The 13208-nt window shown below is 36.0% G+C and overlaps 3 protein-coding genes across 3 annotated transcripts; 1 reads left to right on the top strand and 2 right to left on the bottom strand.

The window, feature by feature from the left end:
• Positions 1-104: 104 nt before the first annotated feature.
• Positions 105-2519, bottom strand: LOC114540608 (E3 ubiquitin-protein ligase RNF14-like). The gene is given in 3 exon segments (XM_028560731.1): positions 105-898; positions 900-1260; positions 2191-2519. Coding segments are annotated over 2 exon segments (828 nt in total). The 5' UTR covers positions 1068-1260; positions 2191-2519; the 3' UTR covers positions 105-238.
• Positions 2520-2714: 195 nt separating this feature from the next.
• LOC114540636 lies at positions 2715-6245 on the top strand. Its single transcript, XM_028560756.1, has 8 exons — positions 2715-2856; positions 3199-3376; positions 3625-3742; positions 3980-4165; positions 4386-4744; positions 4935-5203; positions 5336-5590; positions 5883-6245. The coding sequence occupies exons 1-8, from the start codon at positions 2715-2717 to the stop codon at positions 6155-6157; spliced, it is 1782 nt and encodes a 593-aa protein (XP_028416557.1). The 3' UTR covers positions 6158-6245.
• Positions 6246-6824: 579 nt separating this feature from the next.
• Positions 6825-12321, bottom strand: LOC114540604 (LON peptidase N-terminal domain and RING finger protein 3-like). The gene is made up of 13 exons (XM_028560726.1): positions 11405-12321; positions 11074-11192; positions 10688-10810; positions 10388-10487; positions 10205-10301; positions 9487-9601; positions 9215-9235; positions 8958-9058; positions 8318-8488; positions 7934-8030; positions 7647-7731; positions 7300-7376; positions 6825-7154 (listed from the first exon to the last, which is right to left on the bottom strand). Exons 1-13 carry the CDS (start codon positions 12000-12002, stop codon positions 6948-6950), a joined length of 1911 nt encoding a protein of 636 aa, XP_028416527.1. The 5' UTR covers positions 12003-12321; the 3' UTR covers positions 6825-6947.
• Between the last annotated feature and the right edge of the window lie 887 nt (positions 12322-13208).

Raw genomic sequence — 13208 nt, 5'->3', positions numbered from 1 at the left:
TAGGAAATTCCACCTGGGAAATTCATTCGTTAGCACGGAACTCACAAATATCACCAGCACATAAGAATAAAATAATTCATAAGTTGTCCTTTTCGGACTTAAAATGAAATCTATGAATATCAATATCATTATATTAATCTGACACGTGTATTCCTCTATACGTACACGGTCGTAGGTCTATGTTCATGATCCACCGGCGTTTAACATTACAACATTCAAAAAGTTTGTGAAGCTGTTTTTAATCACTGTCAATCTCTACACCTTCAAACAATCTATCGAAGCAAGGCGACTCCCACGTGTTAAAATGAAGATAAGGATTTCGTGGATCCAATATCTTTCCACACAACCAACAAAAATCTGTCCGACATTTTGAACAATGCATCTTGTTACAGCCATCCGATTTCTGAATGTGAGCATGACAACGAGGACATATTTTTGAATTATCCACCAGCCATTCCTCCGAGTCCAAATCATCAATCATGCGGCGGAGTCGGTCCTTGCCATACTTTCTTTCCAGGAATATCCTTTCTGTGTTTGTTGCATTTTCATATTCCATTTTCAACTTTCGTACTTCGTCTGGTCTGAAGACACATGGTGATACACCATGAAATGTTAACTTGCAGAGTGAACAGAACGCAAACCGACACACTTCACAAACACCTATTGTATTTTGTTCCAAAATCACGGGTGATTGGCATGTGGGTCTCGGACAATAAACTATATCAGACATTTCATCCAGACTAGACTGCAAGAGGTAGTTATCATATTTGGCAAATAAATCAGAACTAACAAGGTTTTTGACCTGAGAAGGCAAGGCTTGTGATTCACACTTTGGTTGAGGACAGTTTAATGCTTTCACGGAACCATTTTCAATTTGGATTTTAAAATACTCTGAACAATTCAGTGCAAAAAACATGTTCACATTTTGGAAAAGCAATGCAGAAAGCACCAGTTTTTTCAGAAAAACAAACACCACATGAAAAATGGTTTGTCTTGAACACTTGTTCTCTTTCTTTCTGATCAAAATCAAAAATTATATCAAGGAGGGCAGCAGATGCAACGCACATCTTGAACAGCTCTTGGATCGAATGCAGGAGGAACACTTGATGAAGATTTTGTCTTTGTGGTCAAAACTAATGGTGAAGAAATATTGAGCAGATCAAATGTTTCCTCCTCAAGAAATTGGATCCAACGAAAAAGTACCACTTCATATAGATTTTCTTCCCATAATGTATCCATAGACTTGCATAATTTTGATAACTGAAATTAATAATTATAAAAGTGTAAACTGTAGTAGCACTGAATGCACATACATGATACATCATTATTATCATCATCATTGCTGCAAGGTAGAAAAATCCTGCTAAGTATAAGTAACACATATACACGTAAAAACGCTCAGGTTGATGCAAGTTGATATAAACAGGATGGAGCAATGTCGTGCTGCCCACATTGTTCAGAGTTGTTATCAATATTGAACAATATTGTTACACCCGATTCAGTTTCAACAATATTGTTCAATGTTGATAACAACTCTGAACAATGTGGGCAGCACAACATTGCTCCATCCTGTTTATATCAACTTGCATCAACCTGAGCGTTTTTAGGCGTGTATAAAACATTATTTGCCATGTCATGCCATGCTGGGGAAGTACTTCATATAGGTGTCATGACGCAATTAATTATTCTTCAATGCTATAATTCCTTTCATGATCACTGAGTTTGCTTAATTTTGCAGTCTGTAGATAAGAAAGAAGAAGCCTATTATGACCAAATTTGAATTTATTAAGACTAAATTTAAAATTGAATTTAAATTTACACTGTCAATTCTTATGTAATCTTCCATCGGACAAGGTGCCCACCAGCCAGGCCAATGTTTGTGGCACATCCCTAACTACATTTTAATTGGACCTGCACCTTAGGTGTGGCCTTGTTTTGCAACAAAAATATCGCTGAAAAACGTCACTCTGCAGTATTAGATGAAAATGTCTCAGATGTATTCTTGTCATAGGCCTACTGTAGGCTATATGTCGCATTAATAACGCATTTTGGTCTTATTATCTATTGTTTGCATTTCATGCAATCAAAATGTGACATATAACCTAATAATGATTAAATATCTGGGAGTGACAAAATTGGCAATCAAAATCTGCTCCAAATTTTACACAAAGGGATATAGGGGTTACTTACCTGTGACACATTCAACCATTTACACTTCAACGTATATTGAGGGGGGTCAGATAATGGGTATCCAGGGGGATACAAAAAGTTTAGAACAAGAGGGGGGAGATATTTCACGGGAAATACATTCCATATTACGTCATTGCTGTGGCTGTTTTCATCAGCATTCGTTTCAGTTCTTTTGCTTGCAATATTCTTCACCTTGAAATTATCCGGTACCTTTAAAGAGATACGAAATTCTCCACCATTTTTTAATCTAGTAAATATTCTTTCATCGTAAATAGAACTCAGCGCTGTTAGTTCGTCTTCCTGATAATCAGACGCTCCTTCCTCGTCCGACTCCATGCCACATAGCATACAGCCAGAAGTCAAAACACCCCCCACCAAATTGAATGTGCAACCCCCCTGAAGGAGTGTGAAACACAAGCGGAAATGAAACATTTTACTTCTTTTTTATGGCAGTAAATAACAACAATTCCCCATTGAATTCGAGTTTATATTTTCCATTGATTTTATCTATAACTTTTTATGAAATGGCTGGTATTCTTGTTTCTGACACAATTGTAGTTTGTACAGATGACATTGGGGATTGTAGTATACAGCTCTGCATTGGAGATATAATTGAAATACCAAAAGAGGATAAGGTTAATGTGCTTGTTATTTCGGCTTTTCCAGGTAGAATTATTGAATTTGTGAAATTAATGAATGAATACTCAAATATCAAAGCTGAGTCTATAATTATGCTAGAGAAGAGTGTAAGATGTGACCCCTAGATGGGGGGGGGATCTAGAGGCTAATTTAATAGGTGTGGTGGATATGTGCTAGACATCTATGATTCCATCAATCATTATTTAAATACCCATTTTTATCTGTGGCGCAACTGAGCAGCAAAATAGAGGTATATATTTGCTCATGACATTTGGGGACATATAAGCCCTAGAGAATTATTCCTTAGATGCAAAAAATGCAAAATCTTATGTCATGTCGTCACACCTTATACCATATTATTTTTGCCAGATGACTATGTACCAACACCACCATCTCTTATTGGTCAACTTTATAATCGTCTCAACATTGATGTTCGGGTATTGGCAAAAGATAAGGAGGAAGATTTAAGAAGTTTACATTCTTGTTGGTGGTCAAAACCATTGCCTGATCATCTAAGTTTTGAGAAAATTCTTTGCTTTGAAGGCGGGTTAGTACTTATGGACAGTACCACCTTTCTTCATTTAATTCAATACCAGACTGATACTGGCCATTTTTGTCGATCACATATCTAATCACTATACCTTTATTGGAGATGGTTACCTACATTATATGATTTACTAAATCATACATGGCCATAAGAAAGTGAAAAAAATGAATACTCTTTGAACACTTTTTAACAACCTGTGTGTCATTTTGATCAGGGTATGACTTGCTGAGTTAACAATTTTTTTATAGATTCAAAGTTGGTAAAACTTCACCTCAAGTGGTTGGAGATATATTTCGATGTCTTGTTCCAGCAATGGGCAATGAAGAGACCCGTGTAGTGATGCCCTTGTTAGCTGCTGGTGCTCAGGCACGTCAAATTTGAATTTATACTTCTTTATGCAATATTTTAAAAAATTAAAAAATATATAATTTGCAATAGATTCAGTCTCTGGCCCTGGTTACCCAGGGCTCCTCGTACAGAACAAGGTGGCGGCTGCCTCCGCTGTCACCCATTATTTAATTCACCTGATTTGATTTGAATAATATCAACCTAGCTGACTCAACGTATTGATTTTGATATTTTTTATTTATTTTAATTCAACAGAAATTCTCCAAGAAACAGATGCTTGAGGAGCTCGTAACGGCAGCAATTCACTGGATTGAGACAGGGTTATCGCTACGCTGTTTAAAGATTGTTTTACTAGAGAGAGAACACGAAAACACGGAGCTAATACTACGTTTTAAAAAGATGAAGGAAAGTTACCAGAAAGGAAGAATGGAAAAACAGAAGGTGGGAATATACATGCAAAAGTTGCGGGAGTCCGCTCAAAGCCGCCCTGTCTCTGCAATTCAAAACTGACTGGTCTTCACAGTCCACCAGTCAAACTTGCGGAACTGCATGGTGCAAAAATATCTTTATAGCGTCAATGTATATATTTTACTAATTCCTCCTCAAAGACAATCTTATATGTTGTATCATTATATTATTCTTCATTTCTTGTTTGTTGTAGGAACATTTGAGCGAATACGACATATATTTATCATACTGCGAAGAAGACAAGGGGCGCACAGAATTCATTATCCAATGTCTTCAGAAGAACAGCAAGAGCATCAAAGTATTCTCAAAGTTGCAGGAGTTAGACATGTATGAATCCTGGCAGCAGCAGTTATATGATACGATAACAAGTTGTAAACGTGTTGTTGCATTAATTACTCCTGCATACCTGAAATCGACAAGTTGCTCCGAACAATTTAACATCGCGTTGTGCCTGAACAGGAAATTACATCACAAGTTTCTCATTCCATTGTTACTCTCTCACGTTTCATACATGCCCATGTACATGGGAATAACTCAGTATATTGATTGCAGGTATGGCATTGCTCGCTGAATACTAGTGTTATTGCCTAAAATTCCCTGTTTTATCTTTCACCATTGTTGCTGGGTACCTCATAATAATAGTAACCTCACGATATTGCGGACGTTTAATTGCCGTACATCAGCCCAACTGTAGTATTGTAATTGACTGAATTAAACAAGATTAGATACGGTTTTCTTGTAGGGAACATGACGCAGAAAAGATTGGCGAAGCTTGTGTTACCGTTGTTGAACGTATAGTGTCGTATGGCGCTGACAACGTTGATGCTAAAAGACTGACATTTCTTGAACCACATTACGATGTATTCATGTCATATTCGCATATAAATGAAGATGTAGCAAAACAAGTAATAAAAGAACTTCGCATTTACCAACCTGACATTAATATATTTATTGACACGACTGAACTTAAGGCGGGCAGTGCTTGGCAACAAGCTTTGTATGAAGCTATAGGTAAGTGTTGCTGCTGGGTGTAAACGAGAGCCAACAATTTTAAATTTTGCTGGATTAGATTTGGAAGATTTAGCGACTAATAAAGTTTTTTAAAACAAGAAAGATTTTGCCAGAAAATTATTTATCTTACAGAACGTTCCAAGGTGATGATTGCATTAATCTCTGGCCATTATCTTTCTTCAAAAGTCTGCATTGAAGAACTCAGCCTTGCTATCGCATTGCAATGCCAAGGAACTGCAAAAATTTGGCCAGTTGTGATTGAACCATTAAGCAAAAATTTGCCGTGGTTGAAGTTGATTTCACCTGTTCAATGTTTCGTTCAACCGTCAACTGGAAATTTTCCTGGCATAGGTGGTCTGTGTAAAAACATTCTCAAAGATATTAATGGTAATATTTAGTTGTTCGAAAACCTAAAATAACATATATTTGTGTATAACATATACGAGTGCATTTGTGCATGAGGCAGTTGATGACACTGATTTCTTTTCCAAGGTATCATCATAATTGTCACAGTTAGGTTATAGTCAGTTATGATAATTGGTCACTTGACAAAAGTTCCTTAAAATAAATGTTCTAACAAATGAACCATACGAACTCCTTGATGTCAGTATACTAAGGGTACAATGCGAGAAAGAAATCCACCTTTGGTATTGATTTTTTTAAAATACTTTCCATGTAGCATCAAACTGTCCGAGTGTTGAGAACGAGAAGACTGGAATTACAGGAATTCTTGAAGATGTTCGTAAGCTTCTCACATTCGATTGTGGACATGTTTCAAATATCGCAAGTGGAGTTATGATATCTCAAGAAAGTGAAAGTCCACCATTCAACCGTTCTCGTCAGTCGGTCCCAAACCATGTTGATATTTACGTCATTTGCTCTAAAGAAGACGCGAAATACTGCCAATTATTTTGTAAGTTACTGATATCGCTGGATCAATCATTGATAATTTAGAAATCTTTGGAGGAATCAAATTCATCACGCCTGGCTTATCTCGAGACGTCGAGTTTAGTGATTCCTCTGCTATCCCCGAGCTACCTGTCGTGCAAAGAGCTTCTTCACGAACTCAACATCGCTTGGTGTCGGCAACGTTACGCTGAGGAGTTATGTTTTCTGTCAATAATTGTAGATGATCTTCCAGATAAACCAACTTATTCTCATCTATTACCTTGCTTCTTCCATTGCAAAGACAAACTTTGGGAGAACTCATCGGAAATCGATCCTTGGAAACATCTGATAACAGAGATGAACGTTTCTAAGGAGGTTATTAGTTGTTTTGTTTACGCTATAAAGAGTGTTATATCTTTGATAACTCGCAGCGAATGTTCGATCTGGGGTCTACATAATAAGTTTAGCAATTGTCTTCATCTCAAAAATTGTCTTCAGTAATTGATGATGATCTTCGTTGGAGATGATACAATATATGCCTACAGTAAACAGGCATGACTGAAATATTATTAGATAGTCATTGATGGATTAGAATAATTTTTTAAACAGGATATTTTTACTTGCATATAAATATTGTACTATATATTACTTTATGAATAACGATACATTTCCTCTGTCGGACAAATAATAGTTCTTAGTCAATTTCTTTTATTTGTATAGATATGTGATTAAGGTTTTTCAATACCACTAAATCTCCAGCTTTGAAAATATTGGACTTTGCTACAATAGCTCTATTTGGCAAAAAGCTGTTGTTAAACCAATTTTAATATTCAACCACTAAAGTCATTGTATATACTCATGTGTTGTTCTGAAAGAATTGTTCAATTCTATCCAAACGTTGTTGTATGTCAGTCATTGAAATAATTTGAAGTTTCATCGCGGGTTGCATGGGAAGAAGATGCAAAGACCACCAGATCCAGTTTGGGCCGTTACGGTTAGTGATATTCTCAGCATCACATTCTGGAGGATGCATTGGTATTTGATTTTCAGCTAACAAATGTATCTGGAATGTAAAGTTAAGATATTTTTTGGGCGATGAAATCAGAGTCTCGAACTGTGGAAGATGCGCATGCATGTGGAGGAGATACCTAAAGGCGATGTGGTCCCAGTCAGAAGTCGTGGCTGGAAGCAATAAAAAATCAGTTTACCTTTTCGAATATAGACATCGATGAGAACCAGTTCACCATTTCGGCATAGATGGACTGCTGACGGTTTCTGATAATCTCTACAGAAGATTTCCAAAAATATACATTACAGCTAAGTATACTCGTATTAGGAGAATATAAAATGATAGTGACTTGACGTGTGTAAAACATAAGCAGTATGATATAGTCTTGATAGAGTGCAAGATATGCTTGTTGGTAGAAATTTCGAGGCAGTAATTGCAATTAGTAATGTTTCGAAATTTTATTCTGTAGTATGTGTTTTTTTTCTTGTTCTTTCTTTAGGTGCATGTGGAGGATAACCAGAATAAAACTTAAAAATTCTGAAATACCTATCTCTTCCTCTGAAAATGATTTATCTTTGAGCCACTCAACTTTTGCTGTATTATAACCATTCTTCACACCACGGCTTAAAACCTAAACACCCGGTAATTAAAAAAAATCAACATGAAGCATAACGCAGAACAGAAATATATCTCATCTTCTTATATTCATACTGTGAACTGTACTCAAATCAAAGTAAAACAGATCAAAATTTTATACACACGCATACGAATTATTCCTAAAGCAAAAAACAAATCATTTGAAAGCGCTTGTTCAACTTATACACTAGTGTTACCTTGAAGCGTCTTCCTCCCGCTGACTTGACAAAAGATTTTCCATCTGGTAGCAAAGTAAAATCTTCGATTTCTAGCATAACTCCATAATCTGAGAAACTGTAGAAACGCATTATAATAAGCCAATGAAACAAGAGAAAACTAGAGAACGAGGCATATGGAAAAGCTAGAGTCGGAGGTTGATGCACTTGGGCTTTAGATATTTATCTAGGCCGTCTAAGCGAATAAGATCAAACTCGACACAAGTCGAGATGCTACGAGAAGAAATCCTGAAAAAATGTGGATAACCAGCTTGACATACGCAAATTAGAATATTGCGTTCTTTTAAGGTATGAACAGCACATGCAGTATTTTTCAACGAACTGAACGAAGTACTTCATAAATACCTGTTATTTTCACTTGGACAACACATGCCAAACTGTCTCGAGCCAGACACCATACATTCCCGGATCATTAGACGATACCGTGGTTCAAATATACAAAGATTGCAAGGAATTGTGGGAATGGCCAACGTACACACAAATATTGGAATGTCTTCGTCAGTATCGGAAGCAACACTAAATGATCAAAAATCTTATTAGAACAACTGCATTGGGCCGTGCCCCGTGAACTTGCACTTATACTGACCTGACCTGAACATATACTGTTAGAATTTACGAATATATATATATATATATATATATATATAAAAAGTGCATTAAAAAGAGTTAAAGCCACGAAAAAAGGCGAATTAGAAACACCCTATGGTGAAAATCTCGTTCCTATGCGGGGCTGGAATAATCCCCAACGTTTACAATTTTAGCAAAATCTTTTTTTAAGCATTGGCTTCTCCAATCAATCATAAGACAGATAGACAAAGTTCGGCTCATATGAAAGTATGGCTCGCATCCTATTGCCGTTGTAGCAAAACTAAGTCCATTATTTTTCTAATGGCAGATGATCAACAAATTACGGACTTTGTCCAGCAGGTGTTTTCGGCCTTGAATATATATTTGCTCGTTTTAAGTTTCACATTGTCGAGTCAACCTTGCAAGTCTTGCTACTTCTTCTTCATGTTGACGTTTTCGTTCCTCAAATTTCTTGGGAAAATATCCTTTACAAACAGCTTGTATGCTTCTTGTAATATTCTAGGAAAATATAGATTAAGCACTTCGACTAAGGATTCTTGAATATAGGGACATATCAAATCACGCAAGATATTTTTCCACTGAGAAAAGTTTACCCAAAATAAATTCACTAAAGATTCTTTTAGATTAGAGAATTTAAGCTGAAGAATAACGTACTTGAATTTCGTTGTTGATATACTAAACAAAGTTTAAAAATATGGATTAGACCGGAATAGGATTACCCTGGAATGGAAATGCATAAACGCGTCTAGCGAAGTAGAAGTGAATCCCCAAAAATACTAAAAACTTAAATAAGTTGAACTCCTAGTGATCTTTTAGACAGGGTATTGAGAACTCTCTCCTGGTTTGAGCTGGCTTCGGGCAATAAACTCCCCCTTCCTCCCCACAAATCGCTCGGCATATAGCTGCATTATTAACTAAAACTTTACCTCATTAATTGAATATCTGCATACAGGACAAACAGGATTGTGATCCAAACATCTGTTGAGACACCACTGGCAGAATGTGTGACCACATGGACACGTGACTGGCTCATAAAACATCCTAAAACAACGTTGATCAGATCATAGATCAGATGTTGATCAAACAACTAAACGAGGATTTCCATTCAGTGCAAAATGTCGCACAATCGATTTTTTCGGAAGTGTTTCTAGTCAAGCTCATATTATCGCATCAGTTTTGCTTGATTGTCTGTATTTCAAAAGAAAGCGAACGCAAAAAGTCGATCTCGTTCTAGGAGAGGGGAAAGTTCAAACTATTAACGAAGTTTCTTCACCAGTTAATATTTCTGTAATCTATAACAAATTCACGCTATTTTCAAAATTCTTGCAACCTAATTTATCCCCATGATATGGCTATTGTGAAGTTATGTCTAAAGGCAAAGATATGCCGTGGTAAGTTTGATAGAACTTCCGTGTTCTCCCTCCATACTAAGGTTGTATCCTGTAAATTAGTACCACAGCATATTTCGGCCAACCTATGCTTGCTTGAAGAAGAAAGCGATCAAGTGATCTAGCGATCAATTATGAAGAAGAAAGTGAACAAGTGATCTAGCAATCCAGTAATGGATCTGTAATGCTGGAATATATCGCCTAAAAAGAGCTTACTGTAATTGAATGCAGAATGTTTAAAAATATGGACACATACCGGCAACATAGAGAGCATTCTAAATCAGTTATGCCGAGTTTCACAGATAAAATTGACTGGACATCTTCAAAACAACCGATATTTTTCTGTTCGCTCTCTAAAAGTAGACAATCAAATACATCCTATATTTAATATCCCTCCATTATTAAAATTTCAATCAACACTTTTCATTAATTGCCGTACCTCCATGACCTTCAATTAAACCATCCAGAGATGCAGCGAGATCATCAATCGCACTCGAGTTTCCCGAGTTTGTACTGTTGGTTAGTATTTCTACGAACACCTAAAATTGAAAACAAGGATGTTTCGACGATCATTCTTAAAGTTTTTCTCTTACCGCACTTTCTATGGCCCGGTATTTGTTAAACGTGGACGTGAACCATAGAAAACGTCTTAAAACCACTGACCATAAATTTTTTTTACAAATTTCTTAGGCCTCATGGTATGGCAATATGGGGGGGATGTAGGACCTGCTCTCAGTACCTTTTCCAAAGATTTGCGAGCTATGTCGTTTTGTTGATCAATAAGAAGAATCTTGAGATAAGAAACAGTTGCTTGAGAGTAATTCTTTAGACCAACGTGAGCTTGAGCTTTTCGATAATATCCCTAAAATTTGCCATACAGTTTTTCAGTGGTAAAATTGGTAAAAATAGTCCTAAGTTCAACCAGGAATATCAGAAACAACCAGTTTATCTCAGTTGCTCAAAATCAATAAGCTAATGTCTTAATATTTTTCAGATGCTCCCACATGTAATGGGGTTAGTGAAAGTGAAATCAGGATCATTCAAGCAGTTTCCAAAATAGAATTTCAAAATTGGCACCAGCCATGGTGGTCAAGCATAAGTGGCAGATCACATAAAATTTCCAACCTTTTCCCATGTAGATGACATATTACATGCTCTATCTGCATAATCCAGTGCTGCTTTATAGTCCTCCAAGGCTGTACAAACATGTGACAAATTGCCAAGGATTAAATGATTAGTGGGATCTAAAAATTTTAAATTACTGCATTCACTGGTTTCATACTGGTTTTGTATACACTTTTTATCACTGGCAATTGACTGTGAATAGCATTTTAGTTATGTTTAAATGGTAGACAGCTTTACCTGTCAAGATTCCACTAACAACCTAATGGACATTGTGTAATAATTAAGCCATGTAATCACATACAAGTTGCCGTAATGCCCTAAAATTATTTACCTAGTTGCAATGCTTCTGTATAATTCTTCAATGCAGCTTCGTACTGACCATGGGAAAAAAATTCATTCCCTTCACACCTCAATTGAAAAGCCTTCATCTTAGCTTGAAAACAATTTTCAGTAATACTTGTTAAAACGACATTAACAGATAAATTCAAAAGATCAGATTTTTCAAAAAGGAGATGGTCACTGCAGGAGAGACATTTTTTGCTTCTTAAAACACACTGCCTGCAAAATGTGTGACCACATAACAGTGTTACTGGGTAGCATAACACCTCATAACAAATTTCACATATTAAGTTAGCTTCAAAATTCTTTTCCTCTTTGTGTTCATTCAATCTTGCTTTTGTGCTTATGTTCTTGATTAAATTGTTAAGAAAAGTCTTTACAATTGAAGAATCCAAATTCGTCAATACAAAAGCTTTCTCAATATTCTCCAAACTGTCATGCCATTTGCTGAGGAATGTGGAACAATTTGCTTTGCCTAACAAAAGGTCAACATTTTGAGGTTCGTTATTCAAAAGCACATCATATATTTCATATGCTTCTGAATATTTGCCACTGTTGTAATACTGTTCAGCATGTGATAAATCTGCCATGTCAGAGAGCGTCAATAGCAGGTATCAACACAAAACTGAAACCAAGTACATTACACACTTTATATTTGTACTGGGTAAATTAAATTCATAGAATGCACCCTCGATTATGCTTGGTGTACGCCTGAGTTCCAACCAGATAATTTAGAAGGAAGTAGCGTTAGCTCCTCCTTCTGTCTTGTACTATCAGCAACCTCATAACCATTAATGTTATTCCTCATTTCATGATATTTTAACCTTTAATTAGTAGGGGCATAGAAGATTGCAATGGAATACAAGTTTCAAGTATTTCCAAGTTCCAATTTCCAAAATACATAATTAATTCCTATCAGTGTAATTCAGTGAAATGAATATATATTGGAACGCTACCTTCTGACATACTTCTGACAGGAAGTTGAAGCTAAGTCACCCCCAGTCTTTACACGCAAAAACAAACACGGCCAAAACAAAATGTTTTTTTGTGATTTCGTAAATTTGATAAAAACTCCCCGAAAAATTTTTTTTGGGAGTTAAATAACTGATTTTGTTAGCGCTTACAGCCGGCTGAGACATCTTGATGTTAGCAGAATGCATTATGGACCATTTTTGAAAATACGGAGTAAAGAATGTTCTTTGCAACTTGCAAGGAAAAAGCATAGAGCCTAGCGTGACAATGCAAGAATATTTTTTTTGCCATCTAGTAACTTAGAATTAAATAAACTTAAACTTATAATGTTAAACAATGTCTACCAAGTGTATTTTGCGATGAAATTTTAGCTTTTAGGATATCCGTTTCGTAATAATGTTGTCAAAATTGCACATCGCTGTAAACCTTGTTCCGTTTGAGAGAATTTGTTTCCAATCCGATTGGCAACTCCAGTTGTAATTCGTAAAACAGTTCACCTGGTTGAATTTAAGATTAATTCCATTATAATTCCATAAAAAAACACATTTAAACCATGAAACAAACAAAAAATTACTCGAAAAATTAAATTGCTTTCAAATTTGCTCTGCATCTGCAGTAATCTCGCGAGTCACCCGCGAATGAAGCCAAAAGTTTGCATTGCGAGACTTTATTTACCTCCGATTTCGCAATGTTTATCGGATGGCCTCACTTGAGTATACCTAAATCAGCTCTGTAATGTCAATGAGTTTTTGATGAAACGTTCCCGATTTGGAAAAAGCAATTATGCATAATTGCGTGTTTACTATTAATAGTATTATACTGTT

The sequence above is a fragment of the Dendronephthya gigantea genome, unplaced genomic scaffold, assembly GCF_004324835.1.
Source record: "Dendronephthya gigantea isolate DGI-Jeju-01 unplaced genomic scaffold, DenGig_1.0 000243F, whole genome shotgun sequence".
Taxonomy (NCBI): domain Eukaryota; kingdom Metazoa; phylum Cnidaria; class Anthozoa; order Malacalcyonacea; family Nephtheidae; genus Dendronephthya; species Dendronephthya gigantea.
Note: the sequence above shows the minus strand (reverse complement) of the source record. Positions and strands in the feature narration are given on the sequence as shown.